This window comes from Parasteatoda tepidariorum, chromosome 9 (genome assembly GCF_982258835.1).
Source record: "Parasteatoda tepidariorum strain Cologne lab strain chromosome 9, Ptep-v5.0, whole genome shotgun sequence".
Lineage (NCBI taxonomy): Eukaryota > Metazoa > Arthropoda > Arachnida > Araneae > Theridiidae > Parasteatoda > Parasteatoda tepidariorum.
Window position 1 is genome coordinate 88,649,201 of NC_141763.1, and position 19,522 is coordinate 88,668,722.

A 19,522-nucleotide genomic window follows, 5' to 3' on the forward strand; every position below is an offset into this window, starting at 1 on the left:
CCCATAGTACAGAAGTTTAAGAAATCAACATGAGAAAAACTGACCAACAAAGTCAGATTTTCTCATTCATGTCAGATTTGATTGAAATATCTGACCCCGTTCCAAGATTAATTTATTCTGTCTATGTATATGTTCTAAATTACTAAAAGCAAAAATTTACAGTTAAAATAAATAACAATATTTATTTTTAGTATAAAAATATATCAAACTTATCAAGTAAAAATAATATAACCATATTTGTTTTTCTTTTGAAAATGGAATTTAGATTATGAAAGTTTACCTTAATTACAAATAATATCTGGCTGATATTTGACTTTAAAATGACGCAGGGTAGGTATCAAAATTGAAATTTAACATAACAATACTAAACAAATGTCTTTATGTTCGTTTGTGAATGCTGTATCTTAATTTTGCAGAAGATATATTTTGAATTGATATGGAAAATAATTTTGATTTTTGCTAGTTTATTTTTTAAACTTAAAAACTACATACACATATCGAACGTAAGCTATACGGAATGTATTAAGTTTATAGGCATTTTAGTTTGAAAAATTCATCCTAATATTGTTATTTTTATCCACTGCCAGGGAAGAGAAAAGATGAAGATGAATACTCCTGTCACACTTCTGCCCCTTAAGATCTGATCCTTGAACTCATCTTTCATTGAACCGGTGCAGTGTAACATGCTACTTTTATTTAATGAATTATTTACCTTTTTTTAAAAGCAAATTATGCATTACAACAAATGTTGGCAATGGGACAAATTAAGCCCTTTTTCAGAGATTAAAAAAAAAGACTATTTTAATAAAGATAATAAAAAAGTTAACTAGTTACTAGATATTGATGTATTTTTTACTAAGACTCTCACAAATGATTAAAATGTAATAACTGACAATATTTTTATTGCAAAATAACAAATTAAATAATACTCACAATTAAATTATATTTTCGCAGTTCTTTGCTTTCAGCAACAGCTTCCACTGCTTCCTAATAAAAAGTACATACTAAATTAATAAATACTAAATCAATAAATATTAAATTAAAAGGATAAATATCTGGAAAAAATATTAAAAAAATTTTCACCTTATATTTTTCATGCTCAATAAGCCAAGCAATATGGTCATCATCATTCCTAGGTTTTGCCACAACAAAATCTTTTAAACTCAATATAAAATACAAGCCTTCATCAGCTAAACTATCTAAAATAACAAGTTTCACTTAATATATAACAAATCAAAGACATCAACTTTATGAAATTTCGTTAAAATTAGTGCTAATTTAAAAAAAAGAGGTAATTATATATTTTAGTTAGCTACATTTAATGTTTGAAACATTCTGGGGATAGTCAAGGCCCATCCAGAGCTGTTGTGCTGATGATGATATTTTATGCCAGGACGTTTAGTAAAAAGAACAAGGTACATGTCACAGGCTACAGAACATCAAGCATTCTGCAATGGAAGCATCGTGATCTAGGTAGGAATTTCAATTGGATATTGCTCCGACCAGCACATCTACAGCTGGGGTTCTGTGACAGTTGTATGGCATTGGGATAAACTCCTAGACCATGGATGGGCCAACGGTGGTCCGCCGGAAGATTTTATCCGCCCCGCGGATAGAATTTTAAGTTGCCAATCCATGGCGAATACAAACAATATACATCCGTTTTCTTGTCTACTTTGTTTAAAGCTATTTTTGTTCCTTCTCTTTTAACAAAGTACTGATGACCTTTTTACTTTCTCTATTTTTATTCTACAAAACATAAATTGATTTAAATTGATGTTGAAAGCAGAAGTTCTTCACAGAATAGCCGTAGATTGGCGCCATCTGAAGCAGTTGTTTCTAAGTATGTCAAAGTATGAGTTTTACAAATCAGTACCAAAAGCTAGTTTCCCAAATTTAATATTTCACGCCCAGAAAATCAGTGCTATGTTTGCTTCCTCTTATATATATGTGAACAAGTGTTTTCAACTATGAACCTTAGAAAAAATCTTTTCAAAAGTAGATTAACAGACAAACATTTAGCCTCGTTCCTTAAGATAAGTACACCTCACTTGGAACCTCAATATAAGGAACTTTTAAAAATGAAATCACAATTTCATCAATCTGATTAATTATTTAAATTAAAACTTGTATATCGTTTTTTTATTTTAGATGTTTTCCTCGACCAAAAAAGTTTGCCCATCTCTGTCCTAGACCCACCCTATTGTGAAACTGTAGATTGTTAGTCATATCAAAGTTATTAAATAGTTGTGTATTGTTAGTTACACAAAAATATGCATAAAAATTATAGAGAAAAGTATAAAGAGATACAAATACGAGCTTTTTAAGTATAATTTTAAATTAATACCACTAACAATAAATACAAATGTTTCACAGCACAATGGATGCAACAAATACTAATGCTTTTGTGCTGAAAACACAAGTGTTAAGAAATTTGGAAAGATTAGCAAGTGAGCCTAGACACAGTTAACAATTTATTTATTATTTGCTTTTTAACCTCAAAACAACTCATTTTAACTTAAACCTGATCAATAAATCTATGTAGAAAATTTTTCTGAAATATTTTATGGCAAAGTTGAGAAAACATTCTTACCTAAATGATAATCAATGCACCTATACTCTTGATAACCTCTTAGAGTGAGGATATCACTTAGTATGAGGTTGTATTTTTCGCCATCAGCTTCAATCACTCTTAGCTGAGGTCTGGACCCTACGCATAGGGAATCCTTGAAATAAATTTTTTTATCTTAGTATTAAAATCAAATTAAGAACATAGAAATCTTGATTAAGTGGCAGAAAATAAGTAATGATAACTTTGCTTAGTATTAATATAATTTCAATAAACTTTTTAAAATGTGAAATAATAATTGAAGTTGGACAATGCATTACCTAGAATTATATCAGATCATTCTACGAAAATAAAGTCAATAGAATTTAAATAAAAAATAAACCATTTCCTAAATTAAGGAAGAAAATTGATGATTAATACAGTGATTGTATAATTTTAATAAAGAGAATTGATAGAACAAATGAATACTCCACAGTAAAGAATTGTTTATATGTAACTATTGAAATGTTTGTGACATTTCAGGGACACAATGGTTAAAAAGTAATGATTTATCCATATAAAAATTGTGTAAATTTTAGGATGTTGTTCAAGCACACGATAAAGCAATCAATAGAGCCCGGATTGTGATGACCTAAAAAATCTCAACTAATGCCCTTAAAAAGTGCAAAAATGCCCTTATAAAGGACAAAAAATGCCCTTAAAATTGCAAAAATTGCGCAAAAAATGTCTTAAATAAAGTAAAAATATTGAATTAAAAAAATGTTTTGCTCTTTAAAATTATTATGAGTCATTTAAAAAATATAAAGCAATGCAATACTTGTTCTACGTTCATTAAAGTTTGAAAAATATGTTTTATATCCTAAAATAACAAAAAAAAGGAAAATATATTGACACCAAAATATTTTTCTTTTGGAGAGAAACTTTGAGGGATGTAACAACTCCCATCTCATAATATTACTAAATATCAGAATTACATTGGATTATAATTTTTTTTTTTGATAATTTGAAATGTAAACGAGTGTCTCTTGTCTGAAAGTAAATTTTCATTCCTGCAGAAGCTTCTTTAAACGTCTACTGATGTTATAGGTGTGTACTTGAAAAAGACGGTCTCACTTACTGACAATTCTTCTTCAATTTGAAAAGATTTTGCTTCACCTGTTAATATCCTATAGATTTTCTTCATTGTTTGGAAGCCAGTGTAATAATGAAAATTGATAAAAAATAATAAAAATTGGAAAAAATTAACCGAAAACTTTAAAAAATGCATTAAAATGCAAAATACGCCCCAAAATTTAAAGAAAAATGCCCTATAAATCTTAAAAGAATGCTCTAAAAGACAAAAAATGTCCAAAAATGCAAATGTCATCAAAATCCGGGCCTTAGTAATCAACAACAGGGGTAACCAACCTTCGGCAAACCATAAGCTATTTTTTAATCGGTGAGTTTAGATGTACCATATTACACACAGTGCCAAAAATAAAAATTTTTATTTAAAAATTATCCAAGAATTTGATCATTTATTAATTACTATAACCACAAAAACAGCTTTTTGGGTTGAAAAATACAGATAGATCAGGAGAAAATAACAAGTGAGCCCACAAGACACAGTCAACAATTTATTTTTTTAACGTCAAAACAAATCATATTTTAACTTAAACTTAATCTATAAACACAAGAAACACTTTAATTATTATTTCTTTAAATATACAACATATAGAGAATTAAATTGACAGTAATAAGATATAAATAAATAAATGAAAATAACAGAGGTCAAACTATAAAATTGGCATAAAAGAATATTACACCACTCTTTCCCTGTTTTAACTTTTAATAGCTTTTTTCTTAATTCAAAATAATAGCATTCGAGAATAAAATATTGAGGCAATTTTTTTTAATAAAACTAATTTTATAATTGACAATAATAAGGAATTATTTCTAAACATACTTATTAACACATAGTAAAAAAATACAAACAAGAAACTAAATATGTTACATATTTTATAGAAAATATTAAAATAATTTTTTAGTTAAAGCCATTAGAATATTACAAAAGCATATTTTTGCATTAGTTTGAACTCCCTTCACTATGTCAGAAAACATAAGTAAATAAAAAATATTCTCTGTCCTCACCTTAAGGGCTTAAACAGTGCTGAAATGGCTTCATACAGAAATCAATAAACTAGAAATACACACTCACGAAACAAAATTTCTTGTTAGATTTTTTTCCCCCCCAGTAGATTTCTATTCTAAGAATTATGATTAGCTATATGAATGTAACTATATTTTCAAAAAGGAAATTTTTAAAAAACTAAAAAATTTAAAAGTAAAATTACATCATTTGTTTGAGAGACAGTGAGAACAACTAATGCAGCACCCAATGACGATATTCCACAAATAAAGAAATCAGTGTTGAATATTGAAGCTGAAAAATAAAAGAGCAATAATAAAATTAATTTGTATAAAATATACAGCAAAAATTTGGAGAAGAAATTGATTTTTTGATTAAGTTAAAATATTTAAGAATACTTTAATTTAAGACCAGATATCATCAATAGATAACATTGGGTATATGCCCCTCAATTTGAAATTTCTAAAATTCCTTCTCAATATTTCAGACAAACAGAGAACATTTTTATCAATCATTATAGATTGAGATTATTGTAAAACCATAAAAAGAGGTGAATCTTTTCACAGATTTAAGAATTTTTTGTCATGATTGGAATTTAGAGAACAAGTGAATTGTGCATTTTAATTTCGTCCTTCCTCAAAATTTGGAAATCTGCCACACTTATGCTATTGATACCCTTAAAATTCAAGATGTTCCAGAATTAGGACAATGATTATTAAAATTTTTTTTCTGCTTATATAAGCAATCAGTAACAGAATTCTCCCTTGAAATAAAAAAGGGCAAGGCACTCATAAGTTTTGAAAGGGCATTCACTTAACACTGCAAAAATGTATTAAAATGAGTATTATGTAATAAATGAATTTGATCATCAACAATTTTTAAATTACCCTCTTGTACTATTTTATGGGTGTATTTCATATAAGTAATTCTCACTTATTATCAAACAAAGAGAAAAACTTTTAGTTTATGAAAAATAATTAAAAAACAACCCCTGTGCACAATTTTTTTGCAACAAAAAAAAGTAAACTTAAAAAATGATCAATGGTGGCTAAACAACTTGAAAGTCTTTTTTTATAATTTAAGGTGAAAATTATGAGAAATGAACTTTGGAAGGTGCATTTTTTTTTTTAAAAAAAGGTATTCATTTAAAAAAAATAATGCTAAAATTTAAAAACACTTAAAAAATTAATTACTATATGCCCTCCCCCAGAAAAAAAGTGAAGCTTTATAAAAATTAAACCAGTTAAGAATAATCCTAACAAAATAAATATTTGTAATAGTAATCAGAATTAAAACCTATAAACAGAGATAATCTTACCATAGTGTAATTATTATTTAAACAGTGAATTAATTTTTTAAAAATAGAACATGAATAAAAAGGCAGTGGTTTTTAGGGATGGCGGTTTATTTTTACAAAAAGGGTAAAGAGGGTGCATCAAAATGTAGGAAGGGCTAAAAACGCTTAGGGAGAACACTGCAATAAATGCTTATAAAACAAAGCCTGTGCAGGTATCATTTTGATATGACTTTTGTTTATAATTATAAAAATTTACTAACACATCTAAATATCTGCATTAGTATACTGAATATTTTAAAATGAATTACAACTTAAAATTCAACTAAATATTTTATAGAATTATTTGAACAAGCAAAACTTACAGTGCTGTAGGTAATATTTTCAGTGACTTTAAGAAGTTATGAGAATGAAAATTATTTTTCGGGATGTAAGAAGTCAAATAAAATATAATATTAAATACACTATATAGAAAAATAACAGATTTTATGAAAGGAAAATTTTCAAAGTTATGGAATTTGTAAAGGATATATTTCAGAATTTTAGAGTTCAGGGTTAAAATTTAGTGAAAGTTCACATTTTGAGACTTAAATTTTTATGAAGATTCTTTAAAACAATCTTTTTAAAAACTGACCCCTGCTTTTTAATCTTTGCTGCTTAAACCCTGCTTTTTAACTGCCCCCAATTTTTTTAAAAACTGAAAACATCCTATTAATTTTTATCACATGTTAGTATCAAATTTAATTTAAAACACTCAAAAATACAGTTATGTTCCATTTTTAACAAAACTCTTCAACTGAAAATAGGATAAACATAGGGAAACTAACTGATTTTGACATAGAAGTGAGGTGGTGACAACTGCTCTTTCAATGGCACAAGTGAATTTTTGAGTCCATCTGATGGCACTACTTGACATACTTTAACACTATTGGCCCAGCCAATCAAGAGAGTTGAGCTGTCCTTCCAAAACAAATTGCAGCGATATAAATCGCCCCTCAACCTGATTAAAAGAATATTAAAATTTAACACATATTCAGACCTTTGCTTTAAAAGATTAATATTTTTCTCTTAATTTGTTAATCTAGAAATACTCTTTTCAATCCTTTTCAGTTTAATTCTTTTTCACCTTAACAATATAATCAAACTAATAGTCAATTAACAATTCTGTTTATTATACAATTACACGTCGTTAACGTCAACTCTAAGAGGGACAGAAAATTCCTTCACATTAACAGTTCAGAGAATTTTTTTTTTATGAAAATTGTACAACACACCAACATTTTCGATTATTAATATCTGTTATCTATTTGTGCTTACCAATCTTAAATTTCTATTATGAAGATGCAAATCAATATATATATTTGATTTTAATAAATGCTCATACTTTGCAATTTATATTAGATTAATAACTTCTATACATCTCATAATAAATAGGATCAATTACATTAAAAATAATCGAAAGTTATAAAGAAAAAAGAAATATTATAGTTTAGACAAAATTTAGAAAGTTTACTTACTTTCAGTGCTCTATTTTTCTTTTTTACCTCTGAAGAAGCAAATAAAAAATTACTGAAAAGTAATTTAAGTAATAAAAGTAAATTACTGAACTAATAGAACTAAAATGATTTATTGTACAGATTAGAGAGGATGACTAACAAAATAATCTGCTGTTTTGGTTTCTAATTCTTACACGTTTTCAAAAACTCTTCTAACATATCAATTGTATCTAAAAAATTATTTGACTTCTCAATTAGTGAAATTTAAGAAAAAGTTTAGCTTCACAAAAATTCATTTCAGCAAAAATAATTACTTAGAGCAATCTATGAGAGTGGGGGAGAAATAAATATTCCTATTGAACAATGGATCAATATTGGTGGTCATTTCTCAAGATATGGAAAGTAAATTTTTCTTCCTTACATTCACACCCTGACAAGAGACAGACCTGTCTTGTCTATGCTTCTGAAGCTTACACAATGACAACATTTTAGGAAAAGTGTATCGCAATATTCGAGAGAAAGATTTTTCAGATTAAAAGGTTTAAATAAAAATAATAACTGGAAAAGGCAATTTTACTGCACAAGATTTAAAAACAATCCGATATTATTAAATGTATAAAAACAACTAAAATGAATTGGATGGCCCATGTGATTATGAGTGATGACAATACAATAATAAAGAGATTGCTTTTTAGACCCACTGGAACAGGATAGCGCGGAAGGCTTTGGTTTAGATGAGCAGATTTGGTAGAGTATGATTTTCTTGCAATTAATGAAATGAATTGGAGATCAGAGATAAATCGGAAGTCGTTATGGAGAAGCCTTCAAAGGAAGGCATTGGCCTACATTGGGCTGCCTGACCAACTATGATGATGATGTCATTCACACCCATGAAGTTGCCCAATGAGGTGAAAGAAAACTCTATTCATATTAGAGTACAAAAGGGCTTATGTTGTTTCCCGTGACAGGGTGCATAGCCAAATCTTTCAACAAAAAATAACCACCTTTTAAATATTTATTAAGAACTCAAAATATATTTTTAAGCACTATATACATTAACAAAATGCAAAATAATTTTCAAAGACATTAAATGACCATAATAAAATAACTAGTTTCTGACAAAGAACTCTTTTCTTGATTACATTAGCCATTATAAAAAGATCAAGAGATTTTTTGATTCAATATTAGAGGGTGGAAAATGTGGGAATATCTTGCAAATTGCAGCTGAGTTGCACATGAGAGAGCAATAATCTCACTGAACCCAGTCTAGTAGACGCACATGCATACTCGCAATTATTTCATCAAACATGTAAAATGATTGGTGCTTTCATATGCTATGGACAACAGTACAAAGAAATAGAGCGTGGTTGAATGAGTTGTGAAAATGTTTAATAGAACAATGTGAAAAGCAATGATTTTACATGACTTTTTAACATGATTTTTTAAATAATCAAATTACATATCATGTTTCTGCTTTGTTTTTTTTCTGAAATAAAGAACAATGTTTTTTATAAAAAGTATTTTTTAAACAATAACAAAATCAAATGCAGAAACATAATTTAAAAGAACTTATTGCACAAAACTGTTTCAAGTTACTTTGATTAAACATTCAATAAAGAATTTAAAAGCTATTCCTAATAGTTAAAATAAATATGAATAATTAAAAAAAACAAGAAGATAAAATATTATTAAAAATATAAACATAAATGCAGCATGTGTGTGAATATATAGTACTCACAATGGATCATGATCTCTCTGAATTACTGTAATTGTTCTACTTGTGCTAATATCATATACACGAACAGTCTGGAGGAAAAAAAAAAAACAATGAATATTGACTAAGCAATTAAATTTCTGAAACCATCAATTTCAAATCAATATATTTGTTGACAAAAATTATTCACATTTTGCCTTTTAAAGTAAAATACAAACAATTCATCATTAAAAATGTAAATTGATAAACTTTCCTTAAATTTCTAAAAAAAAAAATTATTGCTTATTACTTTATCATTAATATACCTCCTCTGATAAAATCGCAAGCAAATACCTGAACCTGTATAAATAGCTTATTTTTTTTTTAAATATTTCAACTTATTTTCAGTATTTCAGCATAAATAATAATAATAAAAAACTGCTTCAAAATTGCGACATATATCGAAAATATTTAGTGTAGCGTAAGTGAACTATTTGCATTTCCAATAGCTAGAGACTACTGATTATCATAAAGCATTATTACCTCTACAAAAGTTGCTATTTTAATAACTTTATTCTTTAAATTACATGAAAAATTGTTGCATTAATAAAATAACACTGTAAAAATAGTTTACAAAAACTGGGTATTTAAATAAAAAAAAAGGGCAAGTAAAATCAGATATCAAATACTTTTATGATAAAATATGAAAAAGCTAACAAAATTATAGCTTTTTTTTGAGAAATTTTTTTTTTTTTTAAACAATTAAAGGATGAGCCAAAGTAAAATTTTTAAAGCTAAACTGTTAATTTATTTTAAGAAGGATAATAATTATCTTACTTTATCACTGGCCCAAACAACAAATCTATCACGCCACTTTATATTTCTTATTGCTCCTTCTCCTTGATATAAGACATTTGGTTTATAGCCAGTCAAAAATTGACGCTCGTAAAGAACAACCTGTAAAATAGGGATGTAATATATAGTAATATGGCCAAATAGCAACATTTGTTTTTAAAACAATCATTATAAATATTTCTTTTTATAAATAAGTTTATTCATTATTGAAAAATAATCAAAACTTAGCTTTTTTAATTGGTATGGGGTAAAGGGAAAAAACTATAATAGTTATCCATTAGAAATATTTAAGATAAATAAAAAACTGACTAACAGCTATTAAAAATTTTTTTTTTTTTTTGTTAAGTAGAAAAAAAATAAAAAAAATTCTCTGAATTCTTAAATCAAAACTTTAATACTAGAAATAATATCTTTTTAAAAAAAAATATTATAAAACCTTTAAAGAGATATAGTCTATTGAAAATGCTTTTAAAAATGCATTAATGATTAATTCTTATTTTACATTACTGATTAATTCTTATTGTACATACTGACTTAGAATTAGAAATTGCCTCAATAATCCAATAAGAATTAATTGAGGGGCTCAGTGAAAAAAACAAGTAAAGTCCAAATTTTCAAAAATATTTCTTATGTATTTTTGACAATGGGAGATGTAGCCAGAGCTGTCATAAGGACAAGTAAGATATTTGCCCAGGACTATGAATTTTCTTAATTAAAAAGAGCCTGTCATCAGACATATTCCTTTAAAGTTTTGTTTAGTATCTGAAAAACATTTTATGATGTGAACAGTTTAAGTGAATGTTGAGAATTTACAGATCGTATGAATTGGAAACTTGTAGAAAAAAAATAAGCCAAGGCATAATCATTATTTCTCCTTGTCGTCAAGCGATAACCTTTTAAGATAATTTACTCAAATTCAATAAATGACCACCTTGAAATTTTCCTCTTTCACATTACTTCATATATACCTTATCTTCTCCAACTATAAATCTACGGTGAGCACTTCCTTTTGCAAAATAAGGGTCAATAGCAACAGATCTGACAGGTCTGAGAACAAAGACATGTGCATTGAGGTCAGAAGAGTACAATCCATGAATAGCAACCTGAAATTAAAGATGTTTTTAACAATTGGTAATATTTGGATATGAAAATCATGCTCAAAACAAATTACATTAAATTACTTTTCCATCACATGCACAAGATGCCAAATATTCTCCCTTCTCATCAATACTGATCTGATTTACAGTTGTAATATGCTAATAAAAAAATAGAGAGAATGAAAATGAGTTAATGAATTTAAAATATCGACACATTCTAACAGATTAATGAATACTTAATTAATTGATATAAATAATATGAATATTGTTATTTGAAAAAATTTAGGAAAAAGAAATTACAATTAAAGTTCTCACCAAATCAAGTTCTTTATTTCTTATGCTATTTCCTTGATGGTCAAGAATATGAATAACACCAAGATGTGTACCCAAAGCTAAAAACTAGAAAAAGAGAAAAATGTATCCCAAATGTATCACCATCAAAAAATAAAGTAAGAAAGTTATTAAAGCCTCACATAAAAATTCAAATAAATAACTAATTGTAATTTTTATTTATATTCAGATAACATAAAAAATACTTTAAGCATAGAGATTTAACTGGAAAAAAAAATTACTCACATTTACAATATCTAAAAATATCTTTCATATTTTAATTTTTAAAAATCAAGATATGAAATTAAATTTCTTCTAATGATGCATAAAAAATACCCATAACTGCTTTCCTCAGTATTTTTTAATTAATTATGCAAAAAACATTGACACATAAAGTACTTATACTTAAAAAAGTATAAACTCTATAAATACTAACAAATTTATTTGTCATGGACTAATATTCGTTGATGGTGTATATTTTCAGAGCCATAGAGAAATAAGTCCATGGAAACAAGTCTTTGAACCAAGTTGTATTAAATCCTTTTAGAATTCAACTAGTTTAGAATTCAAGGATTTGAATAAAAAATTTTTTTAAGGGTAAACTTCCATTTATCGTGTTCATCATATTTGTTTATTTATCATTTTCTATTTAATATCTGTACAAAAAATTATTTGATAAAAGAAACAGCATTTTTTAGCCACCCTGTAGGACTTTCATAACTTAGGATCTGATGATCAAATGTCATTTAGGGTAGTTTTCCCCCCCCCCCCTTCTTTTTTATAAACATTATTTATACATACTTATTTGTATTTAATGCAATGCTTTTAGCATATTTTGCAGCTTTCACTTTTGAAATTAATTTTAATATACCTACATTTTTAAATAATTTATACATGCCCTATTTGAAAATCAAAGATGATGAAATAGTTTCTTTAAAAATATATTTCTGTTGAAATTCATTACAATAATAAAAAACAAGAACATATATAAAATTTCAGACTTTTTGTCAAATCTTTCATGAAAAACAGTTTCAATGTATTCATTCTGTTTACCATTATTTCACTGTAAATCTCTAAATTAATTAGTTCTTGAAAATGGGAATATTGTGAACAGAATAAATGATGATAAATAATTTTGTTTAGAGACATTTTCACAATTGATAAATAGCATGTCCTTCACACATCTCCAAAAAGTAACAACAAAAGTATGAAAAATAAATCAATATATATATAAAAAAACATTAAATAAATTTAAACAATAAATTTTTACTTTGGTATGAACTGCAATACAGCTAGCAGCATCCTTTCCAAGAAGAATATTAGGGACATCATTTGCTATTCTTTCATAACAAAGCTTTGGTTCTACTTCCTATTAAAATAAAATATTTTTATATTAAATTAATTTCAGAAAAATTAAGGATCATTAATTTAAATGATTCTTTTACTTAAAATAATAATGAATATAACAATAGAACTATAAATCAATCGTAATTCCTAAACACTTATCAATTTATTAGATAAAAGACATGAATAAACTAAAAAACATTACTTGAATATAGAATTGAAAAAAGGTGATTTAGGTAAAGATTTGAGCACTGATTCCTTACACAAACAAAACATATAGGTTTAAATGCTACACAACTGGATTTCGATTTCTATGGTGATTCCAGCCTGAATTTACCACGGTCTTAGAAAAAATATCACCATTAGAAGGCTAATACAAAGATTGTTCAACAATGGGCAATATAACAATTAATTCAAATAGTAAAACACTATTCAAAGAAACTTAATATTTGATATAAAGATGATTTAGGCAAGTATAATTAAAGGAATTAGGAGGTAGATTCTGATACAAATAAAAGAAAGTTACAGAGCCAGATCTATACACAGCTGGAAATTCCTACTGTGATCTCAGTTTGAGTTTATCATGAAATAAAATATCATTATTGGAAGGCTAATTTGTTACACTGCCTGTTCATCAATTTAATTGAAAAAACTATCATTTATCTATTAATCAATGAAAGTAGCATCCTCAGTAGGAAAGACTTTTGAAATAGGATAAATGCATGGAAATAAAATATCCCCATTCTATTAAATGAATTTTCATTCAGCAAAATAACATGGAAATAAAATATTATCATTGGAGTGTTATTCCATTATAGAGAAAGTTTATCAGTAGGATACACATGGGTATAAAATATCTCCAAAGGTGGCTATATGGATTGTTCATTTTCAGTAAGTTATTTCTTTATTTGTCAGATCTTGACTTAAAATGTAAATAAAAATATTTTTAACTTAAAACAGTTAAACGAAATAATAATAATGACAAAAATTGTGATTTTATACTAATTTAAAATTGAACTTGTTACAGTACTTTTAACTTTTATGCATTAAGATTATTTTAACTCCACCAGTAATAAAAGTTTAACCACAAAAATTTTATTCCAACACACATAATTGCATAGTTAATATAAAGAAACTACTAACTTCTTCAGTATCATCTGAATCAGAATATTCTTCCTCTTCTTCAACATCATGATCACTCATCTGCAAATTACAATTAATGAAATTACTAATTAGTATTTGGCGTTAAAGATTTAATACATAAAGAAAAATTTTATTATTAATCGGGGAAACAAAATCATTATTTTGATTAGAAGTTAAAACTAAGCCCAAACATTAGAATGTAAATTACTCACAAAATACATACAAAATACCACATGTTTTTGACAGTAACAAAGTTGAGATAAGAAGAAATTTTTATTGTTATAATATTTGAAACAAAATTATTTTTTAAAATCAGTTTATAAATAGTTTGACAACAAGAAAAACACTTCGCACAATTTGTATGCAACACCATGTTTTAGTTTACAAATTTTATTTTTTCTATGAAAAGTAAATAAATAGTAAAGTGTAACTCCGTCATGTGACAATTCAATTTATTTATATTGTAAGTTAAAAAAATTACCTTTATTCGATTTCTTCAACTGTTATTTTAGCCATTAACATGTAAACAAATGCTCTCCAAGTTTAAACACTTGTTTTCCCAGCGACGCGCACTTCGATATTAATCTATTAATGCATAAATTTAAGCTGCCTCATTAAATTGTCGACTTGCTTCCTCCAAATTCCTTACATCCATCGTATTCATGAAATGATACCACCCCTTCTGTTTACATTACCATTCAGCCCTATTCATATGTTCCTAGTCCATCTATAATAATAATAATTTCTTCAAAAAGTCTTTAAAAATAATAAGCTATAGAATTTTCAAATATAAATTAAACTGTATAGTAATGCACAGGAGTTATTATTTGAATTTCTTTTTTCAAACATTTAAAAAAGGTTTTTCTTACGAACTTATTTCTTGTTGCGGAGTTATACGATGCAAGTAAAAGTGAGGGGTCAGTTATGTTTACAAATAACGGAATTTGGCGCGCCGTTAATATGACAGCTATTTAATTAATTATTTGTAAGTTATTTGACTTTCAAATAATTTAGAACGATTTAAAGAGTCATCTAACTAACAAGTTCCAGTTTATGGAGTAAACGACTCAACTGGGAGCTTTTAATTCCGCTAATTTTTACTTTCACCCCTTAGTAAGACATCTTCCGAACAAAGGGTAAGTAACGCTACATTCCTTAAAAAAATAAATTTGGCTTATTTTTTATTATAAATGATCACTGTTGCAATTGTTTTGACCACAATTTACTTGTAAACTTAAAACAATGTAAATTTCACCGTAAACAGAAAACGCATGGTTTTCGTTTGACTTTGTGATATTATCATAATTTATAGTGCGGTGGGCATGTACTGATGCTTCTAAGTGCTTGGCCATGAATGTTCGCGGGAGGTGATGTTTGGCGGCTATATTTTTGTACGAAATAACTCCTAAAGTTTTATTCTTTACATTATGTGCGCTATTATTAGCTTTTTCAATTGTAATCTGAGGTTATTATGTACTATAAAACAATATGTTTTATGAATGAATATTGATATTTGATATCTATATCTGCGGTAGGAATGGTGTAGGAACCGGCCGTTTGCTGATAGGTTGATTTGCAGTAAGACGCTCGGTGGGCTATAACATTATTGTAATTAGTGATGCAGTGCGCTTTAATAATTTGATGTCATTATAGACTTTGATAGATTTATTTATTTGTTGCAAATCGCTTGGCTGTGATGTAACGTTTGCATGTGTTTCTTGTTTTCATTATTTGCATAATTTATTGTTTGAAGTTGCGTAACTATAATAGTGTTGTTATTTGAATATGCAAATTGAAACAAATTCTTGAGACTTGAATTTCTTAAACTTTCTCATCTTTACAAAAACATTTAAAGGTTGCATTTTAATACAAACATGCCTGAAGTTTTGTTGTTTCAGCATTATTGGTACTAGATATATTTAGCTTCTATCGAAATTTATCAATTTCAAGCCCATTTCAATATGCAAATGACTAGATTAACTACTTATAACCGATTTTTGAAAAAGATGAAATAAATTTACAATCTTTAATAACTTAGTGTGTTTTCACAAATTTCCCCCAAAAATTTTTAATAAATATTTTTTTTATTAATTAAAATTTTTTATTTGAAATTTCTTGAAAAAAAATTCTGTTTGCTAAGAAATGTTATTGATGCTTTTCAAAAATATGTACTTTAATTAATACTATTAAAATTAAAAACATTAGTACAGGCTTATGAATTTGTATTCATCTTCTAAAGTACTCTGTGTCTTGATTTGTTATCAACTATTTTTATTATTAAAATAGGTATTACAAAAATAAATCTGCAGCTTTTTTTTGTGGGGGAGGGGGGAGTAGGATTATAATTTATATTAGTGATATTTTTTATATTTTATTATTTTTACAAATAAATTTTTTTAAAGGACATTCTTATTTTGACACAGAAATTTTCCATATGCCTATATTATCTCTAATTTTTAATTTTATTTTAAATTTCTAATGGGTATAAGTGACATCTATAATAAATAATATAAATAAATGTATGCATATTATATTGTTTTGCTCACATTTGTTTGTTAATCAATGCCTAATAAAAATTTTATGCGCATATTAAAAAGATAATCTTATGTTAAGCTACTTGCTCTCTGAAATATCATGAATTTAAACATTATTTAACTCTGTTATTTACAAACAAAATTTTTGAATTAATTGTGTGTATTCAATGCATTCATATAGTTATATGAATTTCTTTTAGCAGCTGTTTTTGGGACAACACTATTGAGACATTTACTTCTACAGGGTTTACTGTTGATCGGTTGAAGACTTAGCACTATGTTTAAGTAGAACTATTATGTTATATGGTAAATATTTTTCATTATTCAAATTATAAATAAATGTGTGTTTAAAATTATAGCATTAAGACTATATTTGATTTTTCCTCCTCATATATATTCTGTATGGAGTCTTATTTCTGTATTCAGTTGGTGCAATAATCTCATATTTTATTATAAAATTTGATTAGTTTTTTTTTTGTTTAAAGTTCTTTTCGGGGATATTTCCGTATCTTGATCTGTTATGCTAACTACAATCGCCAAGGTACCAAATAGTTTTTAAATGTTGCAAATTTAAACAGCAAAACATGTAGATGTTTGCCCGGGGAAGCTACCTTTTGAGTTGGTCCCTTTCTGGTATGCTTTTTTTTTAGTTTCTTGCGGGCCACTGCCTGGAAGTTTCCAAGATTTGGTAATTATTCTGCCACAGATAACGATACGGAAATCTCCTTTCTTTTCTTTAGTTTAGTTTTTTTTTTGTAGTTTAAAGTTAGCACATGTAGTTTGGCACTTAAAAATAAATGTTTTTTTATTTTATTTTTTTCCTTATTTTTAATTAAAATTTATTCGAAAACATACTTTTTTTTTTACACTTTGATATTTGAGCTTTTTGTGTACTTTATTAGTCACAATTAGAAATAATATTTTTTTTGGGAAAAGTAGAAAAAAAAGTGTTCAGATTTAAAAATTTTTTTTTTCTTCTTTCATATCTGTGCTTAGAGTTTTAAATTTTGTATTTCGAAAGTTGCCAAACACAGCTAAGTTTTAAAATACTATTTTAAAAGTTTTAATAAATGCCACAAAAATGTCTTTCATATTGTATTTAGCATTAATTTTATTATTTGCTGATCAATATTTTCTGTGGACAAAAGTTATTACTTTCATTTATTAAATTTCTTTCTTTTTTTCGATTGACAAACATCTAATATACTCACAAAAGGTTGCATTCAGCATAATTTATGTGAATTTGTAATATTTTAGTTTTTAATATTTTTGTACTATTTTCTGTAGAAAAAAATGCCATTTCCATAATTTGATATGGAATCTGATGACAGTGTAGATGATTATACAGAAAATTTACCTACCAGTGCTGCTAATATAGTAACAAATGGGGTAAATTCTGTCTCCCCTAGAACATTCAAGACTGAACAAGTAATTAGGTTTATAATAATTACTAATTAGTTTAGATTTATATAGTAATTAAGTTATATAAATGTTAAAATGATTTTGTAGTAAAATATATCCATAAAGTGTTTAATTAACTTCTTGAATTATTGAGCATTGTTTAATTGAAAATTATTGGACATTATGTTAGACTTTAAATGTATAATCTATTATAATTGTATATAATTGTTCTTTTCTTTCCATTCTTTATCAGATTTAGCATATTTTATTCATAAATATATGATGATTCATGAAATATATTCATAATTGTTTAATTAACTTGCTGAATTATTAAATATTGTTTAATTGTATATTTAGTTATTGAACTTCTAATAGTATAATGTATTGTAATAGTATATTGTTTTTTTTTTTTAATTGTCTATTGAGCTATTACATTCTTTATGAGGGTTAGCAAGTTTTTGATTGTTTTAACCTTAGATAAAACCATTATGACGACTACTCTGCATGATCTTAAAAAGTAACATTTGTGCATTGGTAAATAGTACATTGCCTGTAATGTTAAATATTAAATTACCATTTTTTTAATGCTAATTGACACATGTTGTAAAAAAAATGTCGTTTTCTGAAAATAAAAATCATTTTATTGCATAAATATGCTAGAAAAAGAGGCTAATGTATGATAATAAAAGATCTGCTATAAACACTGTCTTCCCAGGAAATCAATTAATAAATTTTTGGTGAAATTATGTAAGGTTTCATGCATGCCAAGTATCCTGTTTTTTAAGGAAGACTCCTGTATTTTACGACTCTCTCCTGTTTACCTGTATATTTACAAACTTTGTATTTTTCGAAGAAATGTAAAAAAAAAAAAAAAAAAATTAGCAATAATATCTCTGCTGATGGCAAAAAATGCTTCTTATTCCTCAACAGATGGGGGCTATTTCCAGTACTGCAGTATGTTGAGTATTAATAGTTTAAGTAATTATAAATAATGATTAAAAAAATCTTTAGATTAAGATTTAAAATACATATTTTTTATTTCGCTAAATGTAAGTGCTTAAATTTCCAGTTTTGAATTTCTCTTTTTGACTTGCGTGATTATGCATAATGTATCAAAACTACTTGTAGCCTAAAAAATGTCGGTTGTAAAATCTCCGTTATTTTATTTCTCTAATGTTAGCAGATATGAGGTTTAAAAATTTTTTTTTGCAATGCAATAAAATTATTTTTATTTCAGTAATATAACTAAATTCACTATGTAAAGATGAATATGTATTTCGAAATACCTTATGAAGATGAGAATTGTCAAATTAAATAAAACATTAATAGAGGAAAATAGATAGTGTGAGAATATTTCGGCTCAAAACTATACTTTTTTATTATAATTGTTGTACAGATATTTATTTGCTGCACATCTGCATTTTGAATGAATGTTTGAAATATACTATAAAAATTTAAATTTTTGATGCTTTATCTTCAACTAGTGTGACAGTTTAAACCAGTTTTTGATATTTGTCGTTGAAAATACCCAATTTTGTTAATTTTTTTATCGTTTGTATTTTAATCAAATCAATTTTATTTGATTAGTTTTGGCTATTTTCATTTAAATCAGGCCTCCGAGTGACATTTTTTTTTAAA

At 26.4% G+C, this 19,522-nt stretch overlaps 2 protein-coding genes across 30 annotated transcripts in view; one reads left to right on the top strand and one right to left on the bottom strand.

Moving 5' to 3' along the window:
• lt (vacuolar protein sorting-associated protein light) overlaps window positions 1-14,571 on the bottom strand; it is a 37,422-nt gene extending 22,851 nt beyond the window's left edge. The window contains exons 1-13 of the mRNA XM_087152296.1: window positions 14,431-14,571; window positions 13,950-14,009; window positions 12,733-12,831; window positions 11,448-11,531; window positions 11,217-11,291; window positions 11,004-11,138; window positions 10,018-10,137; window positions 9,226-9,293; window positions 6,819-6,991; window positions 4,903-4,991; window positions 2,594-2,726; window positions 1,084-1,199; window positions 934-987 (exon numbers count right to left, since the gene is read on the bottom strand). Coding sequence (XP_087008422.1) covers window positions 934-987; window positions 1,084-1,199; window positions 2,594-2,726; window positions 4,903-4,991; window positions 6,819-6,991; window positions 9,226-9,293; window positions 10,018-10,137; window positions 11,004-11,138; window positions 11,217-11,291; window positions 11,448-11,531; window positions 12,733-12,831; window positions 13,950-14,009 — 1,206 coding nt within the window. The 5' untranslated portion in view covers window positions 14,431-14,571. The remainder of the gene's footprint in view (window positions 1-933; window positions 988-1,083; window positions 1,200-2,593; window positions 2,727-4,902; window positions 4,992-6,818; window positions 6,992-9,225; window positions 9,294-10,017; window positions 10,138-11,003; window positions 11,139-11,216; window positions 11,292-11,447; window positions 11,532-12,732; window positions 12,832-13,949; window positions 14,010-14,430) is intronic.
• A 268-nt stretch (window positions 14,572-14,839) lies between these two features.
• The window catches only part of pdm3 (POU-domain protein pdm3), a 41,681-nt gene continuing 36,998 nt past the window's right edge, over window positions 14,840-19,522 (top strand). For 6 of the 29 annotated variants that reach the window (XM_021147444.4, XM_043049438.3, XM_043049439.3 and 3 more), the window contains exons 1-3: window positions 14,842-15,085; window positions 16,687-16,789; window positions 17,771-17,911. In XM_021147444.4, coding sequence (XP_021003103.1) covers window positions 17,798-17,911 — 114 coding nt within the window. In that variant the 5' untranslated portion in view covers window positions 14,842-15,085; window positions 16,687-16,789; window positions 17,771-17,797. Of the gene's footprint in view, window positions 15,086-15,219; window positions 15,856-16,683; window positions 16,790-17,770; window positions 17,912-19,522 lie in introns of those variants that run through there. The other 23 variants (XM_071186362.2, XM_071186364.2, XM_071186367.2 and 20 more) reach the window with 20 other exon arrangements.